The sequence below is a fragment of the Capra hircus genome, chromosome 13, assembly GCF_001704415.2.
Source record: "Capra hircus breed San Clemente chromosome 13, ASM170441v1, whole genome shotgun sequence".
NCBI classification, from domain to species: domain Eukaryota; kingdom Metazoa; phylum Chordata; class Mammalia; order Artiodactyla; family Bovidae; genus Capra; species Capra hircus.
This window is the reverse complement of record NC_030820.1, coordinates 77,643,150-77,657,852: the sequence shown is the minus strand read 5'-3', so window position 1 is coordinate 77,657,852 and position 14,703 is coordinate 77,643,150. Positions and strand designations below refer to the sequence as shown.

The following is a 14,703-nucleotide window of genomic DNA, read 5'->3' as shown; positions in this document are numbered from 1 at the left end:
GTTTTCATGTCAAACTCAGGGGCCCAAATGAACATTTGGACTCGTAAAGCCTTTGTGAAGTCTGTCGGCGCTCCAGGGGCGGGGGCGGGGCACTTTCTAGGTTCCGTCACCGAGCCATGGTTTAGTCGTCACTGCACCGGTAAGGAACCCCGTGCCCCACTTCTTGTGCTCAGCACCGAGAGCTCCGTAAGCGGCAAGCTTGAGGCAAGCTCGAGGCGCGGCGGCTCCCGCAGGTTCTGCATGTGAGCATCTTTATCGTCAGGTAGTGATGATGAGCGACCAGCTCTAGGCTTGCAAGTTCCCCTGGAGTTGCTAGTATCTTGAATCTCTTTCCATTTATTTTAGGAGTAAAAGTCCCTCGCAATTTCCGACTGTTGGAAGAACTCGAAGAAGGCCAGAAAGGAGTAGGAGATGGCACAGTTAGCTGGGGTCTAGAAGATGACGAAGACATGACACTTACAAGATGGACAGGGATGATAATTGGGCCTCCAAGAGTAAGCGTCGAGCTACGGCTATAAATGTCAATGTCTTACATTCACTGTGCCTCCTTTTAAAAACTGTTAGCCTTGTCACGGGAAAAGCTCACCAATGGTGTATTTTCTGAAATGTGGCTATTCTCTTTTGACCAGTTTCAGTTTATATATTTGAACCTCCTCTGATGCTGTTTAATCTCTCTAAATGGTAAGCAAAAACCTGTGCAGACTCGTAGTGTGATTTACATGACAATGCAGACAGTGAGGTTTGAGGTAATTGTACCTTTAGATGTAGTTTAGGACAGATTCTTGGCCTTACAAATAACAAGGCTCCAGATAGAGCCGGCATTCCTGAAGGCAGGGTCTAGATGGGCTGTGGAAAGCCTTCTGGGTTGTGGGTTTTATTCATCGTGTCCCAGTCCTGTCATGTGTCTGTGTCCTGGTTCGTTGGGCCACTCAGCAAAGGGTCATTGCCTGCGTGGTCTGCTCTGGTCTGTTCCAGGCACTGTTGAGCCCAGAGACCTCTGCAAAGAAGACAGAGTCAGTGGGGATGAGGAATGTGACCTCTCTTAAGCTGCGTAATTAGCAAGAGTTCCCAGTCTTCTAATGCCAGCTAACCTTTTTTTATGGCATGTAGTCAGCTCCCCAGAAACATCATTTCATTCTCCCGAGAGCCCGCTGTTGGGACGCTCTTGTTGGGCAGTTGCAGTCCACCGTACAGAAGCCGACTTGGAGAAGTCTGCACAGTTGCTCAGCTGATAATTCCCAAACCGGGCCTCACCCAGAGCTTGTATTCCTAACTACTAGCCTATATTGTTTCCTTCCTATTTACATTTTGAGTTTTCAGCTGTTCCCATTATAAAGTTTTCTAGTGTTAAGGAATAATTTGATGTGGGAGTGAAGCGATAGATTCCAGTAACGTGACACTCGTTTCAGAGGAGCTGTAGGAGATTTTAAGCGTAGCAGGCCCTTTCCCGTGTCTGCTCGTGCTTGAGGATAGTCAGTCATTCTGTTCATCTCGTGCAAGGCTCTGCACTAGTTCTGGGAGGTAGGAAGACAGGTGGGTGTGGCCCTGGCTGAGAAGGAAAGAGTGTGGGGCCCGCTCAGTGCAGGACAATCTGTTGTTCATCTTAGATTGATGCTCAGGGTGAATGACTGGCTTTGCCACTTACTTTTCTGAGTCATTTTTTTGACCCTATAGTTTTATTTATGGGGGGTGAGGGTGGTTGAAAAATGTGCAGTCTGCTTTTACTCTTTTTTTGATCTGTTTTTTTTTAATCTGTGAAAATCAGGATTTTCTGAATCTCCTAAGTACTAGGGAAAACCTGATGCAGAAGGCTTTTTTGTCTTCACACAGATCATCTCTTGCTGTCTCTGCAAGCCCTTTGTATAGGGATGGTTTCCTTCACTGCGTTTCATCTCTTCTTAAGAATGGTTTAGGTTTTTTGAAGATGAAAACTATTCTTCCCTCCTCTTTACTCTCCAGAACACCTAGAAATGACTCAGAATGAGGTAGTTCAATAGATTTGTTAATCAACAGACCAGTTTTCAGACTTTAACGTAGTAAGGATGAACCAGTGTGCCACAGTGAATACACTGAATTATTCCACAATTGAGTGTGTTGAGTGAATACACTCAGTGGTACCACTGAGTTATATATTTACACGAACACATGAACAGATAAAATGAACACTCAGCTCTGTTAAAGATATCCTGTTCCATCTAAGACACTGTAGATTACCCTGAATTTCAATTGACCTTTCCAAAGGAAGCTGTCAGTGAGCAGCTGCAGTCTGCAAGGTACTTCCCGTATATCCTGTACATCTTTTTTTTGTTTTTAATTGAGACATAATTCACAATGGAGAATTCGCTTCCATAGAATATACTTTTAAAGTGTTCAGTTCAGTGGGTTTTTTAAATCATATTCAGCATTGTGCAGCTATCCTTAACTTGAGGGCATGTTCACTACCCAAGAGAGAAACGCCATGCCCATCGGCAGGCACTCCCATTCTGCCCTCTACCCTCGCATTCCTCGCCCTTGACAATCTGATTTTCTGTCTGTGAGTTTGCCGATTCTGACGTTTCATGTGATTGGGATCAATATGTGGCCTTAATGACTGGCTTTTACGTATCATGGTGTTTTCAAGGTTCATCCATGTTATACCACTTACCAGTAGTTTTTTCCTTTTTATGGCTGAATAATATTCTTTTTTAATGGATATACCAAGTTTTGTTTATCCATTAATTGAGGGACATTTGAATTTTTTTCACTTTTTCCTATTAGGGATAATACTGCTATGAATATTTGTGTGTAGGCTTTTATGGGGACAGATGTTTTCACTTCTCTTAAGTATATACATAGGAGTGGAATTGTTAGATCATATGACAACTTTGTTTAGCATTTCAAGCAACTGCCAAACTATTTCCCAGAGTAGCTGCACCATTTTACACTCCTGCCAGCAGTGCATGGGGTGTGCGTTTCTCTCCGTCTTTACCAGTTCTTAGTATCAGGCCTTTTTACTCTTACAGTTTCTGTTCCCTAAGGTTAAAAACAAAGACATAAAAGGAACTGCCTGCTTCTAGGTGCTTCCTGTGACCAGTCTATTTTGTGATTAACATATAAGGTATATGCTGTGCAACTGAAGAGCCAGCCTCATTATTCAAGCTTCTAAATAGAGCCTGAGGAGCTCCTCTCCCTGTTATATTTTTGCTGTGTTACTCAACAGAATCCTCCACCAGTATTTAAAAAGCGTGTGCCAAAATGATGCAGCAGTTCTACTAGGAATCTGCCCCTCTCCTCTTGAATGTGTTGCCCCAAATCCTGTATGTACAAAATTACCTCATGCATTATTTTCAGTACTAGCAAAATACTGGAAACCACCTCAGTGTCTTTCAGTAGACCATAGAATGTACTGTTTAGCTTTTCAAAGGAATGAGACAGATTTATGTGTGTTGAAATGGAGTGATCTCCGTGATACTTAAGTGGGAAGAAGGTACAAGGCAGTATGCAGAACATGCTGTCACTTGGGGTCGGGCTGGATGAGGGCGGAGGAGGAGGTGGACACGCTTGTGCTTCTGTGCGCTGAGAACACTTCGGAAAACATAGAAGAAGCTGATGTCGGTGGTTGTGTTCTTCAAAAGGAATCACTCGCTAGGGCTGCGGGCAGGAAGACTTATTCCTAATACCTTTTTGTACTCTTTGAGTGTGCTTTAATCATATGAGTATGTTAGCTATTTGAAAATAGATATGTATATATATTTTTTCTTCTTGTAAACCAAATTTTCCAAACCTAAAAGCAAAGCTTCCTGTCCAAGTGCCCCTTGCAAAATTTGGCAAACATGTCTGTCCACGGCATGTACTTTGACCATGGGGTGGTAATGGTAGCCGGGTTATAGAGCAGAGTTTCTCAGCCTTGGCACTACTGACATATTGGGCTGGGTGGCTCTTAGCTTTGGAGCTGTCCTGTCACTAGACAGGTGTTTAGCAGCATCCCCAGGGTTGTAACAGTCATAAACGTCTCCAGGTGCAGCCTGCTTCCCACCACTTCGGGAGTGGGACAGGGACAAGGGTCGCCCTGGCTGAGCAGCACTGTTACACCTCTGGAGTTCTCCATGATGATGCTTTTATGGCTGGGTTAGAGCCTAGCTGTGTGTTTATACACATACTTATCTAAAAGTATTCTGTGCACACTTAGGAACAAACAGAATTACAGGAGTGTGTGAAGTGATCCATTCCCCGCTTCATTACACGCTCCACAGAATAAACACTGGTCACGTGGCGTGTGGTGTGTTTCTCCTGGCATTTACTGTGGGTGCACAAACCTAAAGACATAACCATTTTAATAAAAATGAGACCTTGCTGTGCTTAATGTTTTGCAGCTTTTTTTTTTTTTTTTTTTTTTTTTACCTTAACAGATGGTGGACATCTTTCCATATCAGTATACCTGTCTCCTTCTTAAAAGCTTTCGGTTACATGTCTGATACGTGAGTGTATTCTCATAAAGGTTTTCAGACAATACAGATTAAGCAGTTCACTTTGTACCATTTAATTCTTTGTGTCAGTCAGGAAAAGAGAAACCGTGCTAAGTATTATTTCAACAGAGATAATTAAATATAGAAAGTTGATCAAATAGGTGTTGGGCTGAAAAAAAGCCTACTAGGGGAACACACGGAGAAGGCAATGGCAGCCCACTCCAGTATTCTTGCCTGGAAAATCCATGGGCGGAGGAGCCTGGTGGGCTACAGTCCATGGAGTCGCTAGGAGTCGGACACCACTGAGCAACTTCACTTTCACTTTTCACTTTCATGCATTGGAGAAGGAAATGGCAACCCACTCCAGTGTTCTTGCGTGGAGAATCCCAGGGACGGGGAACCTGGTGGGCCGCCGTCTGTGGGGTCGCACAGGGTCGGACACGACTGAAGCGACTTAGCAGCAGCAGCAGGGGAACACAGATAACACTAAAAAATAACTACGGCCTGGGTCTGGAAGGCTGAGTCAGGGGACGCTAGGACCACTGAAACCTATCACTTGGAGGACAGGCACCCTCTGCTGTTGGTCCCTGTGGGGCCCACAGAGCTGGTTGGAGGAGCCCCGAAAGGCCAGGGGCTTAGCCCAGAGACAGCTCTCACTGCCAAGACGGGGCCTCGGGCCAGAGTGACCCTGATGGGAACAGAAAGCAAAGGGGAAGGAAAGACGGCCTCCTTTTGCCTTTTTATTTTTTATTGCGATTGTGCAGTCGGCTCAGCAACTTAACTCGTCAGCTGTGCAGTATTCAGGTGGCACTGTGACTGCCTTCAGCTGTGCGGCATTCAGGTGGCACTGTGACTGCCTTCAGCTGTACGGTATTCAGGTGGCACTGTGATTGCCTTCAGCTGCGCAGTATTCAGGTGGCACTGTGGCTGCCTTCAGCTGTGCGGCATTCAGGTGGCACTGTGATTGCCTTCAGCTGCGCAGTATTCAGGTGGCACTGTGATTGAAGTCAAGAAATGAACAATTAGTGCTGCCGTCAGAGGGCCTGTGGCTCGTGTAGATGCCCTGACTGACGGGAACAGAGTTTTTGTGCAGAGGAAGTCTGTCTTGCTTTGTCCGGAGCAGGCCGGGCAGTGCTGGGTAGTGAACTCCAAGCCCACCTTCCCTGCTCAGCTCTGGATCCTGGCGCTGGCATCTGTGAGCTACATGTTTCCTCTGTCAGCCGGCTTCCTGTCGGGCGCCAGGGGAGGACGCAGCAGAGAGCCTGAAAGGCAGAGAGGAAGCCTTGTTCCTTCCTGCTTGCCTCTGCTCTGTCTGCGCCACTCTGGTGATTACCCTTCATCCTGGCATCAGCAGTGGGTCCCGGCCTCCAGCTTTTGGGGGTTCCTCCAACTTTTGGGGGCACCCCCAGCATCAGCCTCACAGCAGCCCCTCCTCAGAGACCTGGGTTCAACTCTGGCACCCTCTTCCTCCGAGCCTCTGGATCTGATCAGCTACAGTTTTCTTCCTTTGTCCCCCAGCCTTCATGGGGGCAAAAGGCAATAACCCTAAACTAACACAAAGGTAGTATCTGCTCCCTGCAGTCATTACCTCTGTGTTTGTTCAGGTTCCTCTTTCAAAACTTTCTTCAGTCCAGTAATACAGGTTTAACCGATTTCCTATATTAAATTCTTTGTTAAAATACCTAGTGTGGTGTCTTTTTTCCCAAGCTTTTCCCTGATTTTCAAATCCCCTAGCAGAAATCTGGGGTTAATCATCCCCAGATTGACCGTGAGCAGTGGTTTGACGTGTCTCCTCCCACGCCTCCTGTACATTGCTGCCTGTCCGTGGCCTCCGTCATGGGGGTCCTCTCGGGCTGCACCCCGTCTCCCGTTGAGAGGCCCAGCCTTTATTCTGGCAGCACGTGCCCCTTGCACGCTGAGCGCACCTGCCATGTAACTAGCATTTGAGCTGAGCGGTGGTTGACCAGTGCACCTGACGTCTTCTTTATGCTAATTGAGATTTTGTGCTGTGCTTTGCATATTTTTGCAGCCAATACCTTTTTCACTTTCTCATGTCTCATATGTCTTAAAAACACTTTTAAAAGATTGAAGTTTTGCCATTTCAAACTATGTGGATGGACACAGAGGGGGTTATGCTTAGTGAAATAAGTTAGAGGCAAATACTGTATGTTACCACTTTTACCTAGAATCTAAAAAATAAATGAATGTAGACCAGAAATAGACAGATACAGAGAACAGACTGGTGTTACCAGTAGGGGGAGAGAAGGGAGGAGGGGCAAAGAGGGATGGGGGATTGAGAGAGACACTACCATGAATGAAAATAAATAGCTACAAGAATATATTGATTAGCGCAGGGGATGTAGCCAATAGTTTATAATAACTTTAAATGGAGTATCATCTGCAAAAATACTGAGTCACTGTTGTATACCAGGAACTAATACTATCAACTGTATTGCAATATAAATAGATAAATAAGCAAACATTCATTGTATAGTACTTCCAGATTTACAGAAAAGTTGCAGTGTTCATTCATTCAATAAACAGAAGAGTACCAGTTCGGTTGAGGCCCCTGCCTGCCTTGTTCTGAGATTAGTGAGGGGTGTCTCGCGGGTGACTGGGCGTCAGTCTTCAAATGAGGGGTCTCGAGAACTCTGAGGGGAACATGCATGGGAGCTGAGCTGCGAGGCTCAGAGGAGCAGCTGGTATGAGCACCCCAAGGAGAGAACTCAGTGTGTCTGAAGAGTGTGACGAGGAGGCCGGAGGGGCAGGATGAGGAAAGAGAAGCAACGGAGAGGAGGGCAGGGCCACGTGGGGTCCAGTCCAGGAACCGGGCCCCCCTTTCTCAGGTCTCCAGGAAGCCACTGGAGGGGTGAGGCCACAGGCACAGTTTCCAGGGCTGTCTGGGGAGCAGGTGCTAGGGGCATGAGAGAAGGCAGAGGCCTGGGGTCATCTGGAGGAGGTGTGACAGTAGAGGAAGGTTGGGTGAGTGTGCATCCCTTCTGATGCCTGGGATAAGGAGTGAGGGAAAAGGGAGTCATGGCTGGCTGCCAGCTTGCTCTAACTGCCGGACGGTGCTCCTGCTTACCAGGGAAGAAGGCAGGTGGGGGGAAATCCTGAGTTGAGCTTTTGTTACAGCTTGGGGTCCCTGTGAAGTGGATGTGGTATGGGAATATTATGCCTTCTGGATCTTAAAATATATGTTCCAGTTTTTAAGCTAGGGGCGGGCCACTATTTTAGACGGAATGTTTTCAAGCCTTTTAATCATCCTTCTTAATGTGCTCCCCTTTAGACGGAATGTTTTCAAGCCTTTTAATATCCTTCTTAATGTGCTCCCCCCAAAGGCCGCTAGATGTCACTGTTCACACAGCGGCTGTTTCTTGTGCAGCCCGGGGTGCAGAGGGCACAGGGCGCGGGTGAGGGCCCCGGAGGAGGCCGGTCTCCCTGCACGGGGGCCAGTCTGGCCGGGAGGTGTCAGCCGTGCTTTGGTGTGGTCTTCAGACACGCAGATGATGATAACGCAGCTTCACATGAGAAAACCGTGCACAGCCTTCTGTTTTACATGCTGCTTGAACTGGGTCTCGAAGGCTATGAGGTGGTCCGAGTGGGGACTCAGCACTCTAGGCAGAAGGAACCGCCTGGAGAAGGCGGCGCACTCCACTGCTCACCGGGCAGAAGTGACAAGGGAGCCGTCCCCGGGCATGAGGTGGGACTCGGTATTCAGCGGAGGCTCGATTGGCGCTCAGAGAAGGACCGTTTCTCCTGGGCGGGTCTGGCGTCCTCGGGCCCCCTCCCCCCACACACCTCCTCGATGCCGGGTGGTCCTAAAGGCAGCAGGGACGGAGTGCCCGTGGCTGAGATCCCTTCCCAGAGCGCGGCCCCGGTGGTGAGGAGTGGAAGGCAACCCATGTGTCTGTGCCCACCCTGACCTTGTGCTTGAGTTCAGAGTTCTCTAGAGTTGCTTGTTCTTTACTCTGTACATGATGGTATTTAGTGCCTTGGCTGATGATCCCAGCGAGTAGACATCGGTGTGACTTCGGTGAAGTCATCGGTGAATGAAGGATGCCTCTTACACGTCATTTTCCAGAGTGTAGACAAATGAACAGAAAAGCCAAGTCCATCTGATTGGGCCTAATGATGCCACCCTAAGACTTCAGTGACACTGGCTTAAATTTCCTGGCTTCTTTATATTCCCCCAAAGCCAGGATGCATAGGCGCTGGTGCAGGGACTGATTACGGCTAACTTAGCAAACAGCGAGTAGACTCTGAATGGTGGCAGCAGACGCACCAGCTCTGCATGGGGAATAAATGGGGTTTCAGAAGTTGTGCGGTTTTTTAATTCTTTGTAATTGCCTGACATGGCTATGCCTTCTATTTTTTTTCCAGACAATTTATGAAAACCGAATATACAGCCTTAAAATAGAATGTGGACCTAAATACCCAGAAGCACCCCCCTTTGTAAGATTTGTAACAAAAATTAATATGAATGGAGTTAATAGTTCTAATGGAGTGGTAAGTTGTTTCTGCTGCCCCTCCTTGTCCCCTGGGGGTCCCCCAAATTCTTTGTGCTCGAATGTCAGGGGCACTTGGGGCCTGATTGCATCTGTTCCTTGGTTATTGGATGATGACATGTACCGCAGGACACACACGTGCTGTTTTGGAGGGAGGGCCTGTTTCCCAGTTGTGTTTCAGCACAACTTGTATGGCGTTGGCTCTGGGCTGTTATCACTCAGCCTGTGCCGGTCACTTTGAGAGGAGCGCTCCTTCAGCCTTCCTGCTACACCCCCAAGAGGTAGAGGCAAGGAAATGGAGGCAGAGAGGGAAAAGACCGCCCCAACGCCACGCTTCTCCCCACGGGCCTTATTTGTGCACCATGGACATATAATACTTTCTCCTTGTAATGGCCTTGCTTTCTTATTTTTGCCACTGTTTTCACTGCTGTGAACGGAGACCAGTCTCATCTGCCGTAAGCAGGTGCTGGTGGTGACACCACAGTAAACGCTGTAAAAGCAAAGCAGGGGCGGCCGACGGCCCCGCACCGCGCCCCAAAGGCGCTCAAGCCTCTGAGGCCCACCTGATGTCCTAAACCCAGGAGAAGTTCCTGCTTGGAGGCGTTTCTCCTGGGGGGCATTGCACTGACTTGAGGGGGGTGGCTCGGGCAGGCTCTGGTCTGCAGAGCCTGGGTCCGGGCTGCTGTTGCCTCGCTCTCCCTACTGCCCTGAGCGGTGGCCACCACCTGGGCGCAGAGTGGGCAGGACCGGCCCTGGGCGGTGGCCGCCACCTGGGCAGAGTGGGCAGGACAGGCCCTGAACATCACCTACCACCTGGGCACAGAGTGGGGAGGAGAGGCCCTGAGCATCGCCTGCCACCTGGGCACAGAGTGGGGAGGACAGGCCCTGGGCATCGCCCACCACCTGGGCACAGAGTGGGCAGGACAGGCCCTGGGCGGTGGCCGCAGCTGGCCCAGCAGGTGGGGCCGTCGTTTCACAGCCAGCTGAGCCTCACCAGGCGTTGGTGCCTCATCTGTAAAGGCGGCTTTTACTTGCCCTTAATTCCCTCTTTCCAGGCCGTGATGGTTTGGGACCCAACAAGGGCAAAGCAGACCAGCGGAAGGGAGGGAACCCCGTGGGCATTCCGCATGTCAGTCCTGCTGGGTGACCAGCGTGTCCCACCTGAAAAATGCTTCTCACTCACTTTTCTGCTGTAGCTTAGCTCCAGCACACAGCTTTCCTTTTATTTGAGAGCCTGACAGTAATTTGTTTTATCTTTGCCTTTCTATAGGTGGACCCAAGAGCCATATCAGTGCTAGCAAAATGGCAGAATTCATATAGCATCAAAGTCGTCCTGCAAGAGCTTCGGCGCCTAATGATGTCTAAAGAAAATATGAAACTTCCTCAGCCGCCTGAAGGACAGTGTTACAGCAATTAATCAAAAAGAAAAACCACAGGCCCTCCCCTGCCCCCATTCGATTTAAGCAGTCTTCATTTTCCACAGTAGTAAATTTTCTAGATTCGTCTTGTAGACCTCAAAGTACTGGAAAGAAAGCTCCCATTCAAAGGCAGTTTATCTTAAGATACTGTAAATGATACTAATTTTTTGTCCATTTGAAATATATAAGTTGTGCTATAACAAATCATCCTGTCAAGTGTAACCACTGTCCACATAGTTGAACTTCTGGGATCAAGAAAGTGATATTTAAATTGATTCCCATCCTAACCGGTGGGGCACGTCTAACTCAACTGTGAAAAGACACATCACACAGCCACCTTGCTGCTGATTCCACGGCCTGGGGTCTCTGCCTTCCCCTCCCCACTCCCTGCAACAGCCCTCCAGCTAGGCGTGGCTTATTAGAGTAGGCGTGAAGGTTTCAGGTCACAGCCTGGGGGACACTGCTGGCGTGTGGGCTGCTCTGTCCGCATCCCTGGTCTCTCTCTAAGTCTTAAGTGACGCCCCTCTTCCAAGCCATCAATCCTCCTCCCCCCCCCACCCTCCACTGCCGCCCTTGGCCGAGGCATAGATTGTAACCCCTCTGCTCCCCTCTGAAATTGGCCTTTGGTGAGGAATTCAGGGCTTTCCCCATATCTTCTCCCCCCACCTTAATCGAGGGGTGCTGCTTTTTCCTTCCTCCTCAAGTCCCTTTCTGCACCACCAACACCCAACACTTCCCATGACGCTTCCTTGCTTTGGCCAGAAGCCATCAGGTAAGGTTGGAAAGAGTGACCTCCCCTCATTTAGTCTTGGAACCACAATTTACTCTCCACCAGCCTGGGAAACGAATATTGGGTTCTCAGCCTTGCCACCCTCTGCTGTCATCGTCAGCTGATGCGTTTCTTTAGCTCAGGTTTCGATGATAAGGTGAAAAGAACAGTCACCAGGGTTACTCAGGCCTGCCAGCTCGCGGCCTCCTTGGTGGTTAAACTTGGAGGAAGGCCACTTGGAAGCACACACGACCCCTCTGAATGAATTGTCCTTTTCCTGTAGAGGCTTTGGCTTTCTAACATGGAAGAAGCTTTACACAGGGCTCTCACTGGGCCGTCCTTTGAGTCCACTCGGGTCTGGTTCGGAAGCTGACAACTAGAGCGAAAAGAGCCTTGAATCCGGTGCATACTTTGGTTTTGGTGCTGCTGCTTCTCCCGGCCCTCAGCAGGGATCACGAAAGACCTCGGTGTGCACGGCAGATCCCCGAAATTCCTGGCGAATCGCTGCGTTTTTCCACTTTTCTGTTCAGGACCACTAAATGCTGAGATGTGGATGCCTACCGAAATAAAATCAATTCATTGTGCTCCAAGGGGGTTTTTTTTTTTTTTTTTTTTTTAGTGTCTGTGTAAAACCACCTTTTGAAGCAGCAACTATCAAGTCTGAAAAGCAATTGATGTTTCCATTATCTTTTTCTGGAGGAAACCTTAGTTCTAAGGGTTTAACATCCTGTAAGTAAAGTTTAACATAACAGTATTCCATAAGCAGTCTTTTTATTGTCAGACCATTGCCTGATTTTAATATAATAAAAAGAAGTGTGCGTTAATATTTAAGAAGCTGTGCTCTTCTTCCTCAGCATATAATTTATTCAGGATTAGAATTGAATGTCTTAGATGCTTTGGTGTTCAATTTGACTTCCAAAAGCAGGGGTTGGGGAACTTTTTCTACAGTGGGTTCAAGTTAGTAAACATTTAGGCTTTTTTTTTCCATCTGGCTTGTGAGATCTTGGGTTGCACCCAGGCCCTCAGCAGTGAGGGCAGAGTCCTAACCATTCTTCAGCCAGAGAATCCCCAACTGTTTAAGCTTTATTGGCCAAGAGGCAAAATCAAAGAAATTATGTGTGTGTTTATTTAACGAGAACAAAATTTCCACAACTTTTGGATGAAATTCAAAACAGCATAATTGAGTGCAGCTTTTTGTAATGGTGACAGGTACACTGAGAAGAATGGGATGCTTCTTTTAGGGGATAACGCAATTGGGATTCAAAGTTAGTATCCCTGTTATCAGATCAATTGCAGACGCTCCTCTGTGTAGATCATTCCTCATTTGAGGGGCCAAACAACTGGGCAGTGGACCAGACCTGGCCCATGGACCATAGTTTGCCAACCCCCGTCTTAAAAAACCAGCAAAGGAGGGATAGGGTTTTCCCTTAGATTTAAAATGTTGCTTTGTGAAACTCTAAGCTATTAAGTCTCTGCTAGTAACAACTATTAGTACTTAGTAACTGGATTTAGTTGTCTGTTGCATGGAAAAGATTTCTCCCATGTGTTTCTAGCATTTGAAACAAGAATTTTGCTCAGATGGAGAGTGTGTCTGCCATCCACTGTGTGAGGGGTGAGGACGTGTCCGTGGCCATCTTGACTCAGAATTTGCACTCCCTGCCATGGTCCCGACCACCAGCAGGCACCACCCGGGTGTCTGTGCCAGGAGCCAGATTTTCCCTTGGGGCCAGAGTGGACGGACGTCAGTGACTGCTTGGAGGGAGTCGGGTGGTTCACAGCAGGCCACCTTCCAGAAAGGGCTGCCAGACTTTCTGCTAAAGGTCCTCATGAGCCCGTCCTCTGGAGTGAGCTGCTGCCTCAAGCTCCCCTGAAAGGGGGTCGGGCCAGGGACATCTGCGGGCTCCTCACCCTCAGTCAGCTCACAAGGGAGAAAAAGGAGGGAGCTTCAGAATGCTGCCAGGACACCCCCAGGGCCAAGTCTACGAGTGCGGGGACCTCCAGACAGGAAAGCGGAGACTCCGCACCTGGTACCTGCTTGGTGGCTACGGGGAACTGGGCCTAGAGCCTCGGGACTCACCTGGAACCTCCTGGCACAGCCTCCAGGCTGGTCTGTGGATATGTCCCACAGTCGGGTGATTTGCCCCTTATCTCGCCCGGTGCGTTCACAGGTGGTCTCAAGCTTACGGCCTACACGTGGGGCGGAGAGGAAGCGCTCTTTCGAGGTGCAGAGAGCACTTCTTCAGCGGGGTGGCCCCCGACCCCCAGTCCCTGCCAGGTTGCCCATGAGAGAAGGTCCCTCCGCTGTCACTGTTCACGATGTGGACCTGCAGGCCTGATGGTGCTGGGGAGGGAAGCACCCCCCTGACTGACCAGCAAACCAGCGAGGGGTCTCCGCTGCCCCGTGACCTCTGTCCACAACCTTGTGGGGAGGGCATCGCCCTTGAGCTGCTTCTCTGCTGAGAGCTCTGGGGCCCCTGGGTGGGGGTGGGTGAGGGGTACCGGCGCCCTGCTGCCTCCGGCTGTGAAGCAGCAACGTGGGTGGTATCAGGTCAGCCCCGGCCCTGCCGAGGGCCCGCTCCTCTGGCTGGCGACCAGCCAGTCCCGCTGGGCCTCTTGCCCTTCCCACCCCCTCACCCCCATGGCAAGTGGACACTCAGTCCTCTTCCCTTCCCTGGCCTGCTCCTGCTCCACAGAACTCTGTGAAGGACTCGGGTCTTGACGTCAAGGATTCGAGCAGAGAACGTTCTAAGGGCGGGCAGCTTGTGAGAGCATCTCTTCTTTCCATTTGAGAGAAGGAAGATGCTAGGGTGGGCTGTATGGGCCGCACGTGGCTGTGGGCTATGGGGTTGACAAATGGACATACCCCCTGGGGCCTCCTCCTGGGGGCTCCATGAAGTTACCTGTGGCTGCAGGCGGCCTTGAAAGAAGGGAGGACTTAGCACTCAGCACCAGCCTCGCAGTTGTTGGCCCTGGCACTGGAGGGCACTGGCCGTGTCTTCAGGGTTCCAGTGTGTGCCTGACGTGCTGGAAATGTGGGCTCAGTGAATGCCAGATTTTTTTTTTAATTAAAGTATAGTTGACTTACAGTATTATGTTAATTTTAGGTGTAATCTTTCTGATACAGATTTTTATGTGAGATCTCCCAACATTAGTGTGCCAGATGCATTTTTTTCATTCCTGTATAGAACAGGAGCACCATCGCAGCTGGCTGGCCACAGTGGAGGCCTCAGGATGTAAAGCTCCACCACCAGCTGTACCTTCCCCTCCCCAGATTGTCATCTAGGTGGCCTTTGACCCCTGGGAGGCCTGCAGTCCTGGAAGCTCTACCCAGGGGCATGTGGTGGGTCCTCAGAGCATGGGCAGGACCCCTGTGGCCCAGGTGGAAGGTGCCGAGTAACGGGGTGGCCGCAGGGGCCCCAAGAAACAGACCCACATTTCATTGAGTCTGAGATCCTGCTCTGTGAGATGGACCATTATTTTATGCACTACCAATAAAAAAATGCTGCCAATTATAAAGATGCCACAGATTGTAAGGAATGTCCCAGTTCCAGAAATGTTAAGAT

General features: G+C 49.4%; 1 protein-coding gene across 1 annotated transcript in view; it reads left to right on the top strand.

Moving 5' to 3' along the window:
• The window catches only part of UBE2V1 (ubiquitin conjugating enzyme E2 V1), a 29,382-nt gene extending 17,416 nt beyond the window's left edge, over nucleotides 1-11,966 (top strand). Inside the window, exons 2-4 of the mRNA XM_018058019.1 lie at nucleotides 346-494; nucleotides 8,829-8,954; nucleotides 10,224-11,966. Of these exons, the coding sequence (XP_017913508.1) occupies nucleotides 346-494; nucleotides 8,829-8,954; nucleotides 10,224-10,370 (422 nt within the window). The 3' untranslated portion in view covers nucleotides 10,371-11,966. The remainder of the gene's footprint in view (nucleotides 1-345; nucleotides 495-8,828; nucleotides 8,955-10,223) is intronic.